At 62.0% G+C, this 20688-nt stretch overlaps 2 protein-coding genes across 2 annotated transcripts in view; one reads left to right on the top strand and one right to left on the bottom strand.

The window, feature by feature from the left end:
* The window catches only part of PGS1 (phosphatidylglycerophosphate synthase 1), a 36002-nt gene extending 26212 nt beyond the window's left edge, over positions 1-9790 (top strand). Inside the window, exons 8-10 of the mRNA XM_032870482.1 lie at positions 856-1004; positions 4975-5104; positions 9204-9790. Coding sequence (XP_032726373.1) covers positions 856-1004; positions 4975-5094 — 269 coding nt within the window. The 3' untranslated portion in view covers positions 5095-5104; positions 9204-9790. The remainder of the gene's footprint in view (positions 1-855; positions 1005-4974; positions 5105-9203) is intronic.
* DNAH17 (dynein axonemal heavy chain 17) overlaps positions 9046-20688 on the bottom strand; it is a 91501-nt gene continuing 79858 nt past the window's right edge. Inside the window, exons 71-80 of the mRNA XM_032870483.1 lie at positions 18923-19071; positions 18063-18190; positions 17211-17438; positions 16059-16250; positions 13059-13238; positions 12549-12731; positions 11418-11600; positions 11012-11155; positions 10390-10615; positions 9046-9296 (exon numbers count right to left, since the gene is read on the bottom strand). Of these exons, the coding sequence (XP_032726374.1) occupies positions 9049-9296; positions 10390-10615; positions 11012-11155; positions 11418-11600; positions 12549-12731; positions 13059-13238; positions 16059-16250; positions 17211-17438; positions 18063-18190; positions 18923-19071 (1861 nt within the window). The 3' untranslated portion in view covers positions 9046-9048. The remainder of the gene's footprint in view (positions 9297-10389; positions 10616-11011; positions 11156-11417; positions 11601-12548; positions 12732-13058; positions 13239-16058; positions 16251-17210; positions 17439-18062; positions 18191-18922; positions 19072-20688) is intronic.

Below are 20688 nucleotides of genomic sequence, written 5' to 3'. Positions count from 1 at the left end.
GGGGACAGGGCGGGACCCCGTGCACCCCCCGGCTGCTTTTTGTCTGGCTCTGCTGTCAGGCGGCTCATTTCCTAGCAGAAAAGGGGAAATGGTGCTCTTTGGGGCGGGACAGAAACTTAGAGGGCCTCTTGGGTGCTCTCTGCCCCTGGCCTCTAGTGAACTTCACGTGTCTGGCTTGGATGTCCCTGAGCCCTGGCAGGGACTCTTGTCTGGTACCCTTGGGTGTGGTAGGTCAGCAGCCCGAGGTGGAGAATTGCATGTCCCTGGGTGGGATGGGATGCAGAGTGGAGTGACCTGGGCTTACCGAGAGCCGTGTACCCCCTGCCCCTGCCCCCATGGAGCAGCCCCATGCCCGGGGACTTGGTAGGAGGTTTGCTCTTCCCTAGGCCACCTTCTTAGCATGGTAGGGGTGTCTTTCCCGAGAAGCAGCTATGGATTTTGTCGCATTGGTGCTCGTGGCAGGACCATGGAGCCTCTGGCCAGGGTGGGTTCCGTTCCAGTGGCCAGGATGTGGCCGAGGCGGTTCAGAGAGCGGGATCAGAGGCCCCGAGGTCTCTGCGTGGGGGTGGGGGCTGTGGTTAGCACAGGGTGGAGAGAGCGGGCCGTGAGCACGGTCCTCCCGGGGCTCCCTGAAGGACCCACCTCTCTCGTGCTTGGGCTGGAGACGAGGCAGCGTCCTCTCGGGACCACGGATGGCCCCAGGTCCCTGTCTGCGCGGCACCCGGGGGGATGGCGCGGCCTCCCTGACTGCTCGTTCCCGCAGGGCTGCTTTTCTCTTAGGTTGAATGACGCATGGAGAGGTGCTCCGCAGATGCTGTGCTCATTTCCTGTCTGCACGTTTCCTTTTCCCTGCAGGCCTCTGGCTGTACCTGGCAGGGAGCAGCCTGCCCTGTCTCACGTTGATTGGCTCTCCTAATTTTGGGTACAGGTCGGTTCACCGGGACCTGGAGGCCCAGATCGCCATAGTGACGGAGAGCCGGGCCCTGCAGCAGCAGCTCCACCAGGTTGGTCGGGATGACGGGGTTTCCCGGGCTGAGTGGGGGGTGGCTGGGGGCTCAGCCCTGCCCGCGTCGCCGGGTCCCCTGAGAGCGGCCCCCGCCACCATCTCCAGTGTGAGAAAGAACCCTAGTCCTCAGAAGCCCACCCCTGAGAGGAGCCCGCTGCAGGGCCGCCCCGAGAAGCGGCGTGCCCTCTAACCCAACCACCCCCCCACCCTGCTGCAGCTGCTCCGGCCCCACGGCCCCGAGTGCTCCCTCCCTGAGTGCTCCCTCCGTGCGGGCAAGAGCACCCTTCTCTCACCCGGACACCCCATCCTCTTGTCACAGTGCAGGTCAGCCGGAGGGGGAGTGTGGGGGAGAAGCCAGGCTCACTCAGGCCCCAGAGCCCCCAGCCCTGAAGGCAGAACGGGCACTCAGGGTGCCAGTGTCCCTGCTTGTAGAGACAGAGGAGGTGGACCTCAGGAAGCAGCCCAAGCCCCGTGCAGAGGGCCTTCGTGGAGAACAGAGCCGTTGCAAGGGCGCGGGCAGCTCCGTGCCTCCGTGTCTGAGCCGTAGGATCCGTGTGCCCTGTCCCCTGGATTCTGTCGCACTTCACACGTCTCCCTGGGGTAGCTCTCTGGCGCTCGTGGGATGGCGCGGGGGGCCTGCGGGGGTGTTTGCGGAGACTGGAGGTGGGTGATGTGTGGATGGGCCGAAATTTGTGGCTAGCTCGGCCCTTTATCTCTGGCCAGGCAACAGTGCTGACAAGGCAGGTCCCTTTTCCTTGGGGAGTTGCAGTGTCTTGGAGTTTCTTATCCTCACGCTCACAGTTGTCATAAGGCTTCTTTCTGTCTTCCTGTCCGTAAGGAGAAGAAGCGAGCATTCTCCTGAGAGTGGGGGCTGGCTCAGCCTGTGGCGCGCACTGGCCTGGGGCACAGGTGGCCGATCTGGGACCCACCTGCTGCCCTTGGAAGACACAGGTCGGGGCCGGTTCTCAGCCACGTGGAAGTGGGGAGAGCAGCCCCTTCGCGAGCTGCGGTTAGAAACTCTGAACCCGGTGCTGCTGACTGGCTCGTGGCCTGGAGAAGCGGGGGGAGAGCCCCATTTCCTCACCGGGGCAGGGATGCAGGTGGTTCCCAAAGGGTCAGCAGCTACCTCAGCCCTCCTTCTGTGGGGCGCGTATTTTATTTTCCGTCCAGAGAAAAATAGAAAGTTGCTGAGAAGTCGTTAGTGCTTTTGTGGGACTGTGTGTTTGGTGGCCTGTACTTGGGAGCCCCGTGCCGTGCGTGTGCACGCGGGGCGGTGCTGTGCGCTCCTCGGTCTGTGACCTTTCCAGCGATCCCTTTCCATGGACGGGGCCAGCTTCCCTCGTGAGTCACCGGAACACAGATAACGCTGCTGTGGGCCAGACCTCAGAAGCCTTGGCTGTTGACTTTGTGAAGCTTTTATTCTCCAGTGTTTGGGAATGACTGTTGCGAAACTGTGGGAGCCTTTGTTGCTGGATGAGGACACGGTAACTGCCTTGTCTCTGGGACCTGCCTTTTGCCATGTGGGAATCCTGTCAGCGGCCCAGTGGGCCGGGGTGCCGGGAAGGCCTTCACGACTGGGGGCCAGAGGAAGTGGTAGCGGCTGTGTTCTGGGTGGCCAGTGCAGAATCCAGCCGCTCAGCAGGTTTCTTGCTACCGTGAGGTTTCCAGAAAATGAGGAAGCCTCACAGCTGAGGCTCCAGTCAGAGTTGCTGGTGCGAGAGGGGCAGGGCTGCACCCCGGTGGGGCCTGCTGGACTTCTGGACGGGTGGCAGAGAGGCCTCGGCCTGGGAGCCCCTGCCCTGGGTCAGTACACTTGTGGGTATGAACCGGGCCTCGGGCCAGGACCAGTTCCCCACGGATCTGGGTTGATTTGTGGGGGCAAGTCCCCCAGGCCTGGTCCTGGTCCCTCTCCCTGACCTCCTGAGTAAGGGGATTGAACCCACATCCTGGATCTGGAGGGAAGCTGGACGGGTTGTGGTCAGGAGCTGTTTTCCCAAATGGCATATTTGGGATATTTTCCTTTTCTTCCCAAACCTGAGTCCCAGGGGCTTCAGGCTGTGGGAGGGTGGCAGTTCACGCTGCTGTGGCCCTTCCTTCTCCAGAGGCACGCTGATTTCTGTGCTTGTGAAATGCAGAAACGCATTTCTAGATCATTCCACCTGTATACTTGGATGCTGGGCCTGCAGCACCCCTGCTCCCTCCAGGTGGCCCTACAGTGCCTGATCCTGGGACTGCCCTGCCACACAACCTCCCTACGGCCCAGAAAGTCCCTGGAATCCCAGCTGCCCGTGTCCTTGCTCTCCTGTTCTCCTTGGGGAGATAGAGGGAAGGGCCCTACTTGTATCGCACTGGGCGCTGGGAATGGAAAGGTATTTTTATCAGAGTCCAAAGCCCCTCCCTTCACTTAGTACGCACAATCAAAATTGAAAGCTTCCTGGTTTTGTTCGGAGAACACGGTTTACCACTTGTGACCCGAGAAAGACTCCCCTGGCCAGCATTGTAACTCTGACCAGCTGACTTCCTTCTCCGGCCCTGTTGTGGGGTCTCTGAGGAACCATAAGTGTCTCTGGTGATTTAATTGAAATCTTGGCTGAGTATTCGTTTGAGAGCATGAAGCTGGAGCCGGGTCTGTGGACACTTCTGCAGGCCTGTCCCCCAGGCCGCAGGTGGCTCCTCCATCCGGCACGTCCAGCCAGGGACCGGGCCCTCGCTGCTGGCACCCAGGAGCCCGCTCAGCTTGGAAGTGCGTGTACCCTGGCTTCGAGAGAGAGGCGAGGGTGTGAGCCTGAAAACGATGCAGGAGAAATGAAGTCGGGCTCCTGGGTCTGTCCAGCCCCGGACAGGAAAGCTGTGGACACTTCCTGTCATGTCCTCTGACCCCCCGTTCTTGCTGGGGCGTCCCTGCCCCCAGGGAAGAGCGCGTTCGGTTCCCTGGGCGGTCCGAGCATCCCAGCGCTCCCTCTGGCGCCCCTGGGCCCATAGTGGGCCCTGTTTTCAGGGCCATTCTCTCAGGTCCTCGTGGTGGTGTGGCGTCGTCGGGATTTTCTGGACAAAGGGATCCAAGATCCGGAGAGTGATGGCTCTCCCCCCGCCTAGTGGTGGGAACCAGTGGGATAACTTCCTGACCATTTCGTCCGATACCTTATTGATGGAAACACGGGACTTAGGGAGTGTGTCGTTTAGGAAAGTGTTTCCTCTCAGATTGTAAGCACGGTTTAAGAGAAGGTTTATATGAGTGTCTTTAAACTTGTTTTTAAATATAAAATAAACGTTCATTGTAAAAATTCAGCAAGAGTGGAAGGTGCCTGCCCCTCCTTTCAGAAACGTCACGGAAGTCACTCCGAGGATTCCCTCTTGTTCTGTGTGTGTGGAAAGGATGACTTGTCTTTTTAACAGAGTTAGGATCATATTCTTGGTTGTCTTCTAGAACGTGATTATCTTGTGGTGCGTGCTGGTTTGTCATATGGGTTTATTATCTTTAATTAGTTGTGGTGGACATTTAGGTGCTTTCCAGTTTTTCCCGCTCATGAACGGCGCTGGGGTAGACGACAAGATCGCAGAGATCTCGGGTGCGCAGCTCTCCCTTGGGATAAATCCTGGCAACTGGGGCTTCTTAAGGCTTTGACACCTGTTGTCAAGTTGCTCTCCGGGAAGATGCGGGGACCCCATCTGCGGCGGCAGAGCGCACGGCCTCTGTCGGCTCCAGGCACCACGGTCACAGAACAAGTCTGTGCCAGCTTGAGAGAGGAGAAACCCTCCCATTTCAAGAACATGTCTTTAAGTTGCGCAGCCAGATTGAGCGTGAATTTAGGCTTTTTTCCAGCGGCTCTCAGGCGCCTCCCCTGCCTGGCGCCGCAGCCCCCCTGCCCCCCAGCGCCTGAGCCGGCTCCATGCGGGATGTCGGGGCCTGGGGCCGTGGCATCCGGAGCTGCAGGAGACCCTGATGCCTGTTTGTTCTTCCCCCTCAGGAGCAGGAGCAGCTCTACCTGCGCTCAGGTGTGGTGTCCTCCGCCACCTTTGAGCAGCCGAGTCGGCAGGTGAAGCTGTGGGTGAAGATGGTGACCCCACTGATTAAGAACTTCTTCTGAGGACGGACAGGTGCTGCCTTGCGGGGCTGCATGTGGGTCGCGGGGGTTCTGTCTCAGGGTGGTTGCCGGAGTGTCTCGCTAGGGCTCGAGGGCTCTGTGCCGCGGGTCACCATGGGTGTCATCAAAGTTTTCCAGGCCCGAAGCTAGATTGGGTCGCCCTTTCCCCTCACACCGGCCCCACGGCCCGGGCCAGCATCGTGAAGTGGGGCCCAGGGCGGTGGGAGCAGGAGGGACGCTCGGTGACAGGTCACGCTCTGCCCCTAGGGATGGAGGCTGCTGCTTGGCCCCCAGAGCCACTGGCTGTGGCCCACAGGGGGACGCGAGCAAGGCTGACTCAGGCTGCTGCTTGGCTGTGCCGACGCGGGGAGGTCGGGCAGGGTGCGGCCGCCGGTAGAGGTGGGGCCTCTCCCGAGTGATGCTGTCTTCCTCCCAGACGGCCCCACAGGAGAACCCGTCTCCTGGCTCTGCGTGGGGTGTTGGGCCACCAGCCCAGGTGGGAGGGGGTACACACAGATGCATGGCAGGGGCCCCCTTGGGTGCTGGTGCCGGACTTCTTTCGTTAAAACAAAATTGTGTTTAATTACATCATTTAGTTTTTCCTCCATATTTTCATTAATTTTATTCAAATGTGCAAATTTATTTTTTATTTTTTTAAAGATTTTATTTATTTGACAGAGATCACAAGTAGGCAGAGAGGCAGGCAGAGAGAGAGGAAGGGAAGCAGGCTCTCTGCTGAGCAGAGAGCCATATGCGGGGCTCGATCCCAGGACCCTGAGATCATGACCTGAGCCGAAGGCAGAGGCTTTAACCCACTGAGCCACCCAGGCGCCCCATCAAATGTGCGGATTTAGAGAGGAATGTACCACTAGCCGTCTGACACGGTGCAGCGGTTTTCCGCCTCGCTTGCCTCCCAAGCAGCCGCTTTGATTCTCACCTGTTTCTGCTGAGGTTTACGTGCCGCTCTGTATTTCTGGATAGTGTGCGTGTCTGGCCGCCCCCCAGATCTGAGGTCTCACAGACGGCCCCAGCCCAAACGCTCTACCAGCGTTCCGGCTGAAGCGTGAGCCAGCATCCCTTAGAGTCAGCAGAAACCCCGGCCACCTTCACGGTGTCAGTCGCCTAATATTTTTTTTTTTTTATTACAATTTTTCCATGTGTTGGATTTGAGGTTCCAAGTAAGGTCCAGACCTTGTGTAATATGGTGATGCATCACCTAAGTCTCTTTTCATCTGTGGGCTCCCCTCATTTTTCTTTTTTCTTTGCAATTTTTTTGTGAAAGAGTGAACCTCATTTTTACTGCATCGGCCTAAAGCGCGGTGTGGGTCGTCATCTCACAGCGCGGCATCTTCAGAACACGTAGCGTGTAGATTCATCTCAGGCCTGGCTGTCCACCCACCCCAACTGCCCTGTGTCTCCAGGAGCAGATTTCACAACCTTGCTGCCCAATCTCTGCATCTCCAGGTGCTCGAACCTTGCACAGAGAAAGATCTTCCTGAGAGAAGGCCTTCAGGGGCCCCAGGTGTGGCAGCTCTTCCTTGGGCGGGGGCAGTAGCTTTCCACCCTGCCCGAGGGCTGGCGAGGGCTGGCGGCTGCTGGTGGTCCCCTTGGGGGGGCCCTGGAAGGGGAGGTTGGCCTGTCTGCACAGCCTGGCTGTGCCTGAGGTGCTCCAGTGTCAGGAATACCTTGTCAGAGCATCTGCAGCCTCTCCCCAGCGGGCTGGCGCATCTGCAGGCTTTCGTGGCTGGGAACCAGGAGCGGGGGTGGCGGTGGCTGTGGCTATGGCTATGCTGTTCTGGGGCAGCGGTACGTCACTTAACACTGTTTGCTTTCGAACTAGTTATTAAATTGTCCTGTGGGACAATTAGACTAGAGAAGCCAAAAGAATGAGCCAGGGGCACTGGGTTTCTGTTTGGAGAGAGGCTTTCGGTAAACAGCGTTCACATCCTGCAGATTCCGTGGGACCGTAGTCAACATCGTGCCACAGCCCGGCTTGAGCAATCAGGGCCTCTGCCCTCCGTGCTCAGCTGCTCCCTTTGTCTCTGCGGACCGTCTCCGGAACCCCCAGAGGCAGGGGCTCCAGGGCCCATAGCACCTATAGAGGCACAGTCCCTGGGTCCCTGTCACTGGATTGCAACCCAAAGGTGAATCATCTCTGGGAAAGCTGGGAGGTCGTTTTGTCTGCTAACCGCAGTATGTGCGGAAGAAATGGCTATTTTATTTCAGACTCTACAGGCAAAATTGCAAAACCTTCCCATTTTGTGGTTATTACCAGGGATTAAAAATGAGTTGTTTGATGGCCACTGGTAGTTTTTTCTCTAGTCCCAGGAGTGGTTGCCACTGGCTCTGTAGCTCTGCCACGAAGGGCAGCAGTGACCCCTCCTGGCCAGCAGAGGGGCCACCCAGCAGCCACTGCAGGGGCTCCGCCTTCCTGCCGTGCTACCCCGGAGGGGTGGGACCCTCAGCCTCCTGCTCCCTGACCAGGATTTGAGGGGCGTTTTTCCTTCTCTTTTTAGAGCCCCACCAGGCCCCAGGGCTGTTGTGATTGTTACCCTCAGAGTTAGGTCTTGGGGAGTCTCCTCTCCTGTGGTTCCAGTGACATTGCTTGGGAAACAGTAGTCACAAAACTTCGGGATCAGACTGAACTTAGCCCGAGGCCAGTTGTTCCTGGAGGACCCCCCTTGCCCTGCATGAGAGCTGGAGAACATCAGGGTGTGGTAGGTCAGGCTTCCCCTAGAGTTAGCAGGCCCTGCCAGCTGCCTTTCCTGCGCCCCTGGCGTGCCGGCTCATCACTCCCCTGCTCGTCTGTATGCCGCCAGCCGGGCCAGCCCTGAATGGCAGCCTGCTCGCTTGGCTGGAATGGCCACGAAAAGTCAGGGCCTGAGGCGTCAGCCAGGTCATCCCAAGGCAGCCCCGGGACCAGCACGCACCGGCCCCCGGGTGCAGTAGGTCAAGTGCTTGGGGCGCTTCTCCTCGGGCTGGTGGTTTTCCGTAGTCCTGTCTCCCTGGACAGGTTCCGGGGCCTGGAACAGATTGGCTGGGGGATAGAGCAGAGGGTGGGGTTGTCAGCGTTCCTGCAACTCGCTGCAGCACGTGTCCCCCGGGGAATTCAGGACCCCCGGCTGCTGAACAGTGGCTCTCTGCTCCTGGCGCTGTCTGTGCCTCAGCAATCCCGGCCGCCATCGGGGTGTGGTGGGGGACTCCCCGGGATGTTGGGACTGCGGGGCTGGGAGGAAAGGAAGGCACTGTGCCTCCTGGAAAGGGACTCATGGCCTCTGGGAGTTACTGCGGACATGACGAGCCTGTAACCTCCGAGGATGCACTTGAAGGTGGTCCCGGGAACCGAGTTCATGGGGTTCTGTGCGCATGCTCAGGAAGTGGGTGGTGGACGGGGCCAAGTCACGTCTGGACTGGCCTGTCTCAGCGCCCGGGACCCGGGAGGGAGGAGGCTTTGTCTTGAGTCAAGAAAGGTTCTCTGTCCTCGGGAGAAGGGAACGGCACCTCTGGGGACTGTGTGGAGGTGGCGGTTCCCGTTGGTGTGGAACGCTCTGGCCCCATGCTGGCGGGGTGCTTGCGTGGCCCATCGGGCCAGAGGCCGTGGCTGCTGTGTCCACACCTCTGAGTGGCTAGTGGGCACAGGGACGTGTGCCTGACCTCCGGGCTGCAGGGCTCCTGGGGGGCTTGCCTCAGTGGTGGAAACGGGGAGCTCCCAGCACCAGTGAATCAGATGAGCACAACTTAGTGATGTCACTGTTTTAATCTGGCCCGGCCCCCCTCTTCTGTGCACCCCCCTTCTGGCCTGCCCATCTTGACACGCTTCTAAGGTGCCAGGGTCACTTAGAACAAATAGCAACTATTAATTCCTGTAAAAAAGTAACAGTTACGGGGCCAAGTTTCTAATTGTCAGCTTGAAGTTGGGGTTCGGACCCGGCCTGGGGACGCAGGGCGCCAGCTACACTAGACCTGTAAGAGCAGGGCCACGGCTGCCAGGACCCACTTGGAGGCCTTCTCTTTGGTCTTGAGGTTAAAGGTCCAGACGTAGGTGGGGCCGCGGATGCGTGTTTTGTACACGGGACACTCATAGATGTTCTTGGTGTCCATGCGATCCACAGGAACGGCCTTGATGAAGATGACGGGCATGGCCGGCGTCAGCTCCTTCAGCCTGGCCTCGGCGAGGACTCCGGTCTGGGTGTCCCAGCGAGCTCCTGCAGGACAGCACCGTGAGCGCAGGCTGGCCTGTGAGGCCGTGCCTGGGCGCCGCATGGCATGCTGGCAGCAAGCTGGGGTGCGGGGGGCGCTAGGGGCTGGGCCAGCACGGGCACGGCTGGACGCGTGGCTGTGAGCACAGAACCCGGCAGAGTGTTGGGCGCTTGGGGACTGCAGGGACCCCGTCACGTGCCTCTGAGGGACGGCACCGCCTCCAGCTCTCGGGGCCACCCGTTTACGTATGTGGTGTTTTCGGAACCTGTTGGTCAGCCTCGTCAGCCTCAGTGGCAGGAAGTGGTGGCTCCGGCTGCAAGTCCCAGGAGGCCACATGCACATCGCCCCGTCCGCGTGTGCACGCACAGGCACCAGTCCTAGTGCACGCGCAACTGTGACTTGCCTTTAACCAGACTGCTATCGTTTCTACTCAGCCTGTTAATGGTGTTTGTGTTTCCTGTCTGTCATTCCAAAATAAACATGGAGAGCGGCCTCTGTCGTGCTTGTCTCTGATGTGGGGACCGGGGAGCCCTGAGCCCTTGCTGGCTAAGCCCTGACGCCCCACAGGTAAGGGGGTGGCATCAGTCACTGAGTGGGACAGTTTGTGGTGGAAAAGCTGGCACTCAGCCCGACAGGTCTAAGGAACCAGGCTGCCTGGCAGCCCAGCGGCCTCCACCAGCTCAGGACGGGCTGGTGGGGGCGGCCGGTGCCCTCCGTGCTGCTGCTCGGCCGGGCCCCGCGGAGCTGGGACTGCGGTGGGAACGCTGGCAACCCCAGAAGTCCATCTGCCCCAGGCTCCCTGCCCCTGGGCCCTCCTTGGAGGGCTGCGCTCCTCACCACTCTGAAACAGGTGCTCGCTCCTGAGGACGCGCCTGCCGTTTCTGGCCCAACAGAGCCAGGCCGGCTGCCCTCAGTGGCAGATTTGGTCCCCCGATGCTGTCTGAGCACGCTTGGAGTCGTGCGTCTCCACCAGCGTCATGCCTCAAGCTGACGCACCCCTTTTGCCTGCCCCCGCCACCTGCCCCTCCCTGCTCGTCACTGTCCTCCAGCCCAGCGGGACTGGCTCTGGAAGCTTCCTCAGACCGGCACTCTCGTTACCTTCCATGAAGAGCCCGTACACGTAGGAGCCCTCTCGGGGCGGTGCCGTCATGTCCTCCCGGTTCTTCTTGGTCACTTCCACAGACAGACACATCTTGTCCAGCGGCCACTCGTTCTTCCTGGCCATGGACTGCATGATGGCCGTGAGGAAGGACTGGGGGTTGAAGAAGCCGGCCAGCCACACGGTGGTGGGCAGGGCGAAGTCCGTCGTCCAGGCCTCAAGCTCCTGGCGGAAACGGGTTTCAGCCGAGCCCGGTGCCCGCCGGCTCCCTTTCGCATGAGGGAATGGGAAGAGGAGGGTGTGGGGAGGGCTTCACATTCGAGGACAGTGTGGGGTCCCAAAGGGGGCGTTGACGAGGCGGCTCCTGACGGGTGCCGCAGGGGCTGAGGGCTCTGGCAGAGAGGGCTGTGGGGCCACTGTCCCCTCCCTTCTGTGGGAGGCCGCCTGCATCGTGGGCGTCTGTGTGGCGCGGGCCGGGCCCTTCCGGCCCTGCTCCGACAAAGGCCAGGCCAGTGGGGGACCACTAGGCCTTTGGCGGGGACACGCTCCCCCTTCCTAGCCCATGTTCTGCTGGCCCCGGGGGTGGGGGTCTGCTGGGACGCCCGGAGAGAGTGTCCTCACCCTGATGCGGAGCAGTAGGTCGGCATACCAGGCCGCCAGGCCCATCATGGAGGGGTAGGCCCGGGCCACCCACGGATCGGGCACGGTGTCATAGAACAGCGCTGTGGACAGGTCTTCCATGTCGGTCGTGATGGTCAATTCCCCCTGAGAGACACATGGGTGGGGCGCTGGGGGCATGTGGTCCTGGCAAGTCCCGCGTCTTGTTTCTCCCACCCTGTCCGTGCCACAAGTCCCGGGAAGATGTGCGCCCCCCCTAGCCCGGCGGGCCCGCAGCTCCAGACTAGGGAACCCCGAGGGAGCAGCGCTGTGCCAACACCCAGGGCCCGGGCCCCGTGTCCTACAGTGCCCGGCGGTGGCCCGCCCGCCTCCTGCGTCCGGTCCCTGAGTCCCGGCTGTCCCGTGTCACCTTCAGCCCCAGGCTCAGCTCCCTCAGCGAGCGGCGCATCTCGTTGGTGAGGATGTTCATTCTCTCACATTCCTGGAAGGCCACCACCACGTAGGGCGTCCTCTCGGTCGCCTTCGCCATGATCTCAGCCATGTTGAACATCTCCGGGACCCTCTCCAGGATCTCCTCCAGGATGGCCTTCACCTGGAAGTCAGTCCCCGACAAGCCCGTCACTGCCGGTGCCCGCCGGCCCCTGCCCGGCGTCCACGTCAGAGAGCCTGCCCCGGAGGTTCGAAGCGAGGGCTCCCGGGGCCAAGGGCGGCGGAGTTGCCTAAGGGTCATGGTCATGGAGGTGCAGCTGCTCATCTGACCAGAGGAGGGAATCTCTGCCAACAGGCTTTGAATATTCTGGTCCTATCATCAAGGTCATGGGACCGTACCCCTGGGAGCTGCAGGGCGCCCTAGCCTGGTTCCTGCAGGCGTTGCCCAGTGCACAGCCCCCCGCCCCCGCAAACCCAACCCCGGGTCAGATCAGCTGCCTCCCACAGGATTGTGACCTGCAGGTCTCCCAGGGGGCTTCTGTGGGAGCCTGCTGGTCACACCCTCTCCAGCAGGGGACGCACGCGGGGCTGCGTACATCTCGGCTGCCAGAAGTCGTGAGGCCAAGAAAGGGCCACGAGGCCTCACAGCACTGAGGGTCTTCCGGCCCAGAACAGGCTGTTACTGGTTAAGCCGGATACTCTGCCGGCTGCTGACGGAGCTTGTCCAGAAGTTACTGAGCAGCGTAAAGGCGGTAACTGCTCACGGGCGGCAGAGGCAACCCAGACAAGCGAGAGCAGGTTAAAAGCTCTTAAGCTGCCTGAAGGTTTTCTGTTTCTTTGAGTGTTAATGGGATGACCCCTGGGGTGACCCCTGGGGTCTTCCGAGCTCATGGGGAGGGGCTGTTCTGTTTCATCTGGGTAGGAGCCCCCCGCTTGCTGCTTGCACACCAGCTGGGCCACGTTAGAGGCTGCAGGGAGTCAGGCCTGGGGTTGGGGGGACGGCCCCTGGGCACCACCCCTGGGCCTGTTAGCCAGCTCGCAGCTCCACCCCGGTTTCTGGGGGTGCACGTCTCGACCCCAGGTTCCGGGCCCTGCCCCTGAAGCCTCCTGCCTTCTCCTCGCGAGAGACTCCAGTGCCTGCCCCGGAGTCGGTCTCTTTGGGCTGCATTTCCAGGATGGTGCGGAACAGCTTCTCTGACGTGACGGTCAAGAAGCCGATCTCTGCGTTGGGGTGCAGGCCGTATAGGTAGGGACTCTCGGGGGGCAGGTTCTCATCAACGTACTCGTGGTAACCCTGAGAAGGGGTGGGGGTGGGTGGGCTGCCGAGGCTGTGCTAGCCAGAACCCGTGTCCACCACCCGTCAAAGCATTTCTGACCCAGGGTTCTGCCCACGCCTTGCCCTCTGCACAAACCCGCCTGGTTCTCTAACCCCCTTTCTGGCTGCCCCCCCGGCCCCTCCAGTCACATGAACCATCTCCATGTGCCCCCCCCGCCCACTGAGGCTGTTTCGAGCTGGCTCTCGTTTTCATTGCCTGGTTCCTCGGAGCTCAACCATGGATACCCCGTTTGCGACGCCAGGCGGGCCCCGGAGCCGGCCGGGCCGGCATCACCACTCCCTCACCTTGTAATCCAGGTTTGGGGGGATCTGAAAGCCTGGCGCCAGCAGGACCTCGCCCTCCAGCATCTCCGCCCGCACGTACTCTGCCAGGTACGTCCTGCACAGCCGCCGGTCCCAGTCGTCCGTGATGTGGCCGCCGTACATGATTTCTCCAAACAGGTAGCGGAGGTCATCCCAGGGCACCTTAGGAAGGACGGAAGCGGTTAGAAGCGCCCCGCCCCTTCGGGGTCTGTAAGATTGGGCAGTTAGCTGTTAGGGCATGGCCCGGCTTCTCCCGTCACCCCAGCTCCCGCCTGGCCCGCTGCTCTGCAGGGTCACCAGGTCCAGGTCTCGCCTTCCATCCCACTGTTCTCCGGTGTCTGACTCGGCGGCCAGCCCCTCCTTGGCCGTCTCCTGCCTTTGGCTCCTTTGGTGAGGGCTGCCCTGCTGCTCCCCTCCACCTGTGGCCTGGCCTCTGCCCTCACCGTGACCACCGGCCGTGTGCCAGGACCTCCAGCTCCACAGGCCAACCCTGCAGCCCCCATTCCCTCCCTCGCATGGGCCTCTGGTGTCTCCGTCGCTCGGAAGCACGTGGGCACTCTTGACTGTGTACGCTGGCCACCTGCCCAGAGCGGTTCCACTCCGCGGTGACGGGGGTCCGACGCTTAGGCACCATTTCTTTCGGCCACAGGGCCCATCGGTCACACCTTCACGATGTCTCCATCGGTGGGCCTCCCTTCCGGTCCCGTGGAGCTTGGCTGGCTCCGAGTTCCCAGCGGTTCCATACAGCTGCGGGCGCCGCGGTGCGCTCTAGACAGGTAGCACGGCGCCCAGAGTGCGGCCGCCTGACCTCACGCTCAGCCCGGACCACTGCTCCCCGCCGCGTCCTCCAGAAGCCGTGGGGCTGGGCTCTGGCTGCCAGGTGCCAGCACGGCACACCCGGCCGGAGCGTCCCGGGAGCTGCAGACGGCAGGCACGTATGTAATTCCAGGTTTGCGAACGGCCACGGAAGCGAGATTGTTCCGGCAGACGGTCAGCGTGAGAACGACCAACGATACGCTGCCCTGTGCGCTCGTCGGCTCCCGCTTTTGCCGGCAGCTGCGGGCGTCCCGCGTTTTGGCGCCGGCGGACGGCCTCCGGACCCGGCCGGTGGAGTAAAGAACTTGTGGACTCAGTTGCCTGATTCGGTGTCGAGTTTCACGTGGAATGTTCGTATTCTCTGAGTTGTCCTTTTGCGGCTTCAAGATTGTCTTCCGCCTGGCTACTCGGGGCGTGCGGAGCTGCGTTTCTGGGTTTCTGCGTTCCACTTGTTGCTTCAAGGACAGTTCGCTTCCTCAGGCCCCTCCGGCCCCGGGGCTGCCTCCCAGGGACGCCCTTCCCTGTGGAGCGGGACTGTGGCACTAACGAGCAGGGGCGGACACCACCCGTGTTCCCACGCTTGCCGGGGGAGCCCCGGAGCGCTCATCAGAGACAGGGCACCCAGCGTCCCCCCGAGAGCCCGTGTGGGTCGGTTTCTGCTCTTGACCAACGCTCAGGACTGTGTCCTTTTGTCACTTAATGTCATTGCGGCTGTGGTGCGGACAGAGGAGGGGTCACGCCACCATGGGCCTGGTGCGCCCAGGTCACTGCTTGGCGGGACGCGCGTTCCTGTCATTTCCTCCTATCTGGAGCTGACTGAAGCTGACGGTGTGCCACCTCCTCCCCACCTCGGCTCTGTGTGTGTGTGTGTGTGTGGATAACGGGGCAAGTGTCTGAATAAATGTCTTCAAAAAACTCGAGCACTGTTCCTCCCACGTGAATCTCCCCACTCCCTCGTGGCTGCCCCCCGGCATCGGCTTCTTGCCAAGACCTGGGAGACAGCTCCCAGTGTTCGGCTCAGCTCGATGCGAAGTGGACCCAGCCCTCCATCCCCGGCAGAGCTGTCTGCTGGCCCCTTCTGCCCTCCTGTCTTCTCCAGGCGTTGGTTTCGCCAGGAACCAAGCCGGTGCACCACGTGCTGGGCTCAGACTTTGGTGGTGGCAGTGCGAGGAGGCCCACCTCCTGTGCCATCGGGGCCAGGGGAGCGGTGGTGGTCGTTGGTGGTGGTCTTCATTGGAGGTCGTCAGACCTTCTCGGGCCGCCCGCAGGGAGGGACGGGCAAGGGTGTGCTCGCTGTCCCGCTCTGGCCCTGGCCTCCCTCCCCTCTGCTCACATCTTGAGTTTTTCACAGCAGAGTGGGAAACAGGCAGGTGTCCCGAGGCCTGCACCCCTGCACCCGGCAAGGCACTTTGCTCACCCAGCCCCCAGAGCTTGAGCCCCGGTGCCCAGGAGGTCTCAGCGAGTGAGAAGCAGAGCTGGGCTTCCTGCCTGGGGCTCTGGGCCCCAGCGCCGTTCGCCACCGTGCCGCTGGCCGTCGGGAGGGGCGCTGCCTGGTCCTGCTGCTGGTCCTCCTGCCCCTGCCTGCCCCGCCAGGTGTCACCGCTGCCATGCTACTGTTCTGTCACTGCAGACTGGGGGCTGAGTGAGGAGGAGCCAAGGCTCCTGGGGTGTGCAGGCACCTGCCTCCCCTGGGGGCCCTAGGCCATGCTGTAGAGTCAGACTCCAAGGGGACTGGACAAGGCCCCTCTCTGTCCTCCGAGGGGACGCACTTTGCACGTGTCCCCATCATCAGGAAAATCAGAGCGGTGCCTGCGTGCTCCAGGGAGACTGTTTTGGTTTTCTGTCTGGACCTGGGTTCTGTCGTGGACGTTGACCGCGCACCAGGGAGGCCCCTCCTCATCCCTGCTCCCCCAGAGATGCCTGCCCCCGTGGAGTGTGCTAGCAAGGCAAAGAATTGCCAGACGGTTGACAAGTGTCGCAGGGCTGGAGGCCAGGGACAGGGCGGCAGTCGTCCTGGCTCCTTTCTGGGTGGAGTCTCGGGACTTCTGGTTTTCAGGTTTTGTTCGTCTTAGGACGCTGCGGGATGCGTCCTACACCTGAGCCCTGGACAGTGGACGGGGGCGGACGGGGTGCGGAGAACCCCTGGGGCACCAGGCACACCCTCACCTTGGTGTTGGCCTCCAGGTAGTTGTAGAGCACGTTGATGGAGATGGTGAGGTCCCCGTTGTTGAAGGGGTACGACCTGTTCCAGCCCTGGGCCCCAAACTTGCGCCTCTCTGCCACCACGGCGTGGAAGTAGCACAGGGCAAAGAGGATGCACTTGAACTCGATCTCCTTGGTGCACATCTCCAGGGTGTCCTGCGGGAGAGGACCCGAGTCCTGCCTCTGCCAGCTGCCTCACTGGGGGCGGGAGGGGCGGTGGGGGCGGTGGGGGCGGGGGGACCAGCCGTTGGAGGCCCTGGGCTGGAGGAGCGAGCATGCTTTCTCGTCTTTACTTCCTTCAGAAATTCAGTTCTACCACTTAAGTATTGACTACGCGTCAAATTAGGCTGCTTTCTAATAAGATACTCGCAGGCGCAGGACATGTCAGGACTTCTTTAGCGAGAAGTACCGTCCGTTGGCCCCGGTCAGCCGTCCTCGCGGCGGGCACGAACGGTGTTGGGAACCGCGGTGAGCTGTGCCCTCTCCACACGATGTGCTCTGCGAGTGCGTATGTGTAGGTGCTCCCAGGCGGCAGGGGTGGCGGCCTTAGAAAAGTGTTAGACTCCGTTTGGGAGCTAAGTGTGCGCCTCCAGAAGGTTTTGGTGCAGAACGGAAGATCAGGTGCCAAGAGGTGAAGGAGAATGCTAGGGGCTTGCAGAAGGGGGCAGGGCTGCGGGGGGAGGGCGGAGGGAGGTTTGGACGTGGAGGGAGGGGCCGCGGGAGCTGTCCCACTGAAGCAGGGTGGGGGCCCCGCTGGGGATTGTCTCCTGGGAAGCACCCGAGCCCGGCACACCGCCTTCCGGGCTGGGCCCCTTCTGAGGGGCTCCGGCAAACCCAGCACCCGCTCTGCGTTGAGCTGTGCTGATCCGCAGGCCATGAAGCGGGTTACAATACGTGTTCCTGGTTTGTTTTAAGCTGTGACTTGACTGCGTTTTGCACCGTGTGCATTCGACTCAGTCTTCCAGGAGTGTGCTGAGGTGTGGCGGGAGGTGTGGGCGTGCGCGTGCTGGGGGTGGCCCGGCGCGGCGAGAACCAGCCTAGGGTGTCCTCGGGGCTCCAGGCCACCGCCGCCTCTCTGTCTGCGGGGCGCGCGCTCCGCAGGGGAAGCCGCCTCACCTGGGTAAAGAGGTCCAAAGCCTTGTGCAGGTTGGCGTACATGCCCGTGGGCGGCTCGTTGGTGATCTTGATGGCGTTTTCCAGGATGCCCTGGGGGATGATGTGGGACTCGGGGCTGGGGGCGGGCTCGGCGCTGATGAACACGCGGTAGTCCTCGTGGCTGCTGGCGCTGTAGCGCTCCAGCTTCTTGTCCAGTGCGCTCAGCCACCGCGCCACGAGGTGGATGTTCTGTGACCAGGACCGGGCCTTAGTGCCCTCGCGGCCCTCCCACCCGTCCCTCGAGCGGTGGCCGCAGATCACCCTTCCACGGGCCCAGGCGCACCGGCCAACTTCAGCTGAGCCGCTGAGGCTGGGGCGTCTGTGCTCGTACTCGGTGAATTCAAGACCTCCCGCCTCCTGGCGAGTCCTCCCCGGCCCCAGCGTCCCTAGCGTCCCTGGCGTCAGGCTGACGTGACACGGCCCCCACCCCTGCTCTGAGGTTTGGGTAGAAGGAATGGCATGAAGCTGGGGCTCCACACAGGACCAGGCTAGACCATGTGGACCGAGGTCAGCTCACCTGTGCAGGCCGGAGAGGCCTGCAGGTGCTTGTTGGGGTTCAGGAAAGGGCCGCGCTGGGGGTTGGGCTAGGGGTTACCCAAAATGTGGACAGAACACATCCGGGGTCCCTAGCACTTGCCCCACATGAGGAGGAGGATGGGGGGCGCTTTCGTCCCCTCTGGAGTTTGGGCTTTATAAGGGACGCCTCTGTAGGGAAGCTCTGGCCTAAAGCCCTCGTCCTCGCACCACCACGGCCCGCCACCCCGCGGACTGGGCACAGGGGACGTGGTGTGGGAGCCGCCGGGGGCCCCGTACCTGCAGGATGACCCAGTGTCCCCTCTCTGCAGCCATGTCCAGAGCGTCCTCGGCCACCACCTCCTGTCCCTGCCCCAGGGACACGTTGTGCAGTTTCCCGTTGTCTATGGTAAATCCCAGCTTCTTCCCTGAAGGAGGACGAACAGGAAGCACGTGGGGCCGCGGCCGGAGGCGGCCGGGAATCCCAGCCCTCCCCGCTCCGTGTGCGTTGTGGTAAAACACACAGAACATCAGACTGGCCCGTTTCAGACCCACGGTCAAGCGCACGGTTCAGTGGCATTTAATGCCTTCGCCGTGTCGTGCGGCCCTGCGGCCGGTCCCGGCGCTCTCCGCCCCGCCCCTGGAAGCCCCTCAGCTGCTCTGTGTCTCCGTGGATCTGCCCATTCCGGACGCTTCTGATACACGGAAGCCTGGAGCCGGGGGCCTGGGTGTCCGGCTGGGGTTCCTCTCGGCACAGTGTTTCCAAGGTGCGTCTGCAAGTTTGATGGCTCGGTTCTGTCCCATCATGGGGCCTCGCCGCGCTGGGATTAGCCACTCAGCAGTGGACGGACGGCGGCTTTTGCCTGCCTTTTCGCCCTTGGGAGTGAACAGCCCTACGGCATGCGCCCTTCCATACCGGTTTTCATTCTCGGGGCGCACACCTGCCATGGGGTCGCAGGGGCCCGTGGTGCCCGTGTGTGTCCCCTGCCAAGGACCTCACAGCCTGCTCTCCGCACGGCCGTGTCTCCCTCCCAGGCTCGTCCGTTTCTGTGTTTCCTCACGGGGGTGCAGGGGCACCTCGCGGTGGCTCTGACGCTCATCCTGGGTGACGGGGGATGGGGCCGCCCCGCTCTGAGGCCCCCCTGTCCGGCTGCGCTTACCCAGGGCTTCCACGTCTTTGAGGGGGTCGACGCCCGGGGAAAGGATGAAGAAGATCGCCGTAGAGGGGCTGCTCTCCTCGTAGGACTTGGAGAACTCAACGCTCCGGCCCTCCACGAACTTGCTGCCCATCTTCTCCTCCACGAAGTTCCTGAGGGAGACGCGCCGGGTCAGAGCCGCAGGCGAGGGGCAAGGGTGGGCTGGGACCCCTGGCGGAGGGGCCCTTTCCTTGGTGGGCTTTCTTTTCTTTTATTTCTTTAAGGAGTTTATTTTATTTTTTACTATTTTTGAAAAGATTTCTTTAGAGAGAGAGTGTGCGAGTGGGGGAGACGCAGTCGGGGAGAGAGAGAGAACCTCAAGCAGACTCAGTGCCGAGTGTGGAGCCCGACACAGGGCTCGATCTCGTGACCCTGAGACCATGACCTGAGCTGAAATCAGGAGCTGGACGATTAACCAGCTGCGCCCCTTAAAGATTTTATTTTTGGCAATCTCTACACCCCGTGTGGGGCTTGAACTCACGACCTGGAGATCAAGAGGCTGTGCTCCTCTGACCGAGCCAGCCGGGCGCCCTTCGGTGGACTTCCTTAGGCAGAGCAAGGTCTCGGGCCTGCAGGCAGCCTTTTCAGGGTCTTTCCTCTTTGGGGGGGGGTGTGGCGGGGGAACGGGTGCTTCCCCACCTCTGTCCCTGGCGGGCTTTGCAACGCGCGGTTCCCTGGAGTGGCCCGCGTGCTGGTGAGTGAGAGGTGGTCTCCTGCAGCCCCGTGTTCAGAGGCTCCCAGGGCCGCACGCTTCAGTGCGGCCACAGCCCAGGGCATCTCAGGTGAGCGCGCCCCAGCAGCAGGTGGCCCCGGGGCCTCGAGCCCGCTGTACTCGGGGGAAGGGGACGGGTTCGGCGATTTCGTCTCCCACACGCTCCGTTCTGCTGTCCAGGAAGGGCTGCGGGAAGGAGCCGAACACAGATGGTTCTTGCCCACCCTGGTGCTCTCCCCCGACTGGGGGCTTTGAGGAGGAAGGAGGTTCTTGGTGAGTTCAAGGACTCCAAAACATGGTTCATCAGAAAAATCACAGGAATTTAGATGAAAAATCTGTCTTTACAGAAGCAGCTGTGTTCCAAGCCCGGACTTACTTTCGTGACCCTTCTAAGTCCGGGGTCAGTTGGGGCCCCTCTCAGGGGAAGTGTGTGTGGTGTGACCGGCAGAGCCCTCTCCGCCTCTCCGTCACAAGAGGGCCGGCTTCCCACATTCTGAGTCATTCCTGGCGCCGAAATACTAAGATTGGGTGTCCTTAGAAGGAGCAAGTCAGTCTTTGACAGAACAGTGGGAGGGGAAGGGCTCCCGGAGGGGCCGCCCCACACCCTCCGACTCCGTGGGGACCGCGGGGCCAGCAGGACTTCCTGGGGAGCCCCTTCTCAGGATTCACCCCCCGCTCTGGCCTCCGCTGGCTTCTGTGCAGCTCCCCGAGCGGATGCAGGCCCCAGGCGGGGCGTCGGGGGTGCTCCTCCCGAGTCCCTCCCCAGCCGTGCTTGGTGCCGGCCTTGGGGATCGACCTGGAGCATGGAGGCTAGCATCCAGGAAGGACTTCTGCGGTGTCCCAAGTCCTGCCCTAGACGGGAATGCCACCAATTCCCCGTTGCTGCTGATGTTGCCAGGCCACGGGGTCCTTCTCTGCGGGGGGACTGATGCCGCCCAGCGTGCTCCTGGTTCCCGCGGGCTCTGCCACTCCGGGCACCAAGTCCTTGGCAGAGGGGAGCTGGGGCCAGCTCCCAGCC

Source organism: Lontra canadensis, unplaced genomic scaffold (genome assembly GCF_010015895.1).
Source record: "Lontra canadensis isolate GAN:19392208 unplaced genomic scaffold, GSC_riverotter_1.0 scaffold41, whole genome shotgun sequence".
In the NCBI taxonomy this organism is placed as follows: Eukaryota; Metazoa; Chordata; class Mammalia; order Carnivora; family Mustelidae; genus Lontra; species Lontra canadensis.
This window is presented reverse-complemented; position numbering and strand designations above follow the sequence as displayed.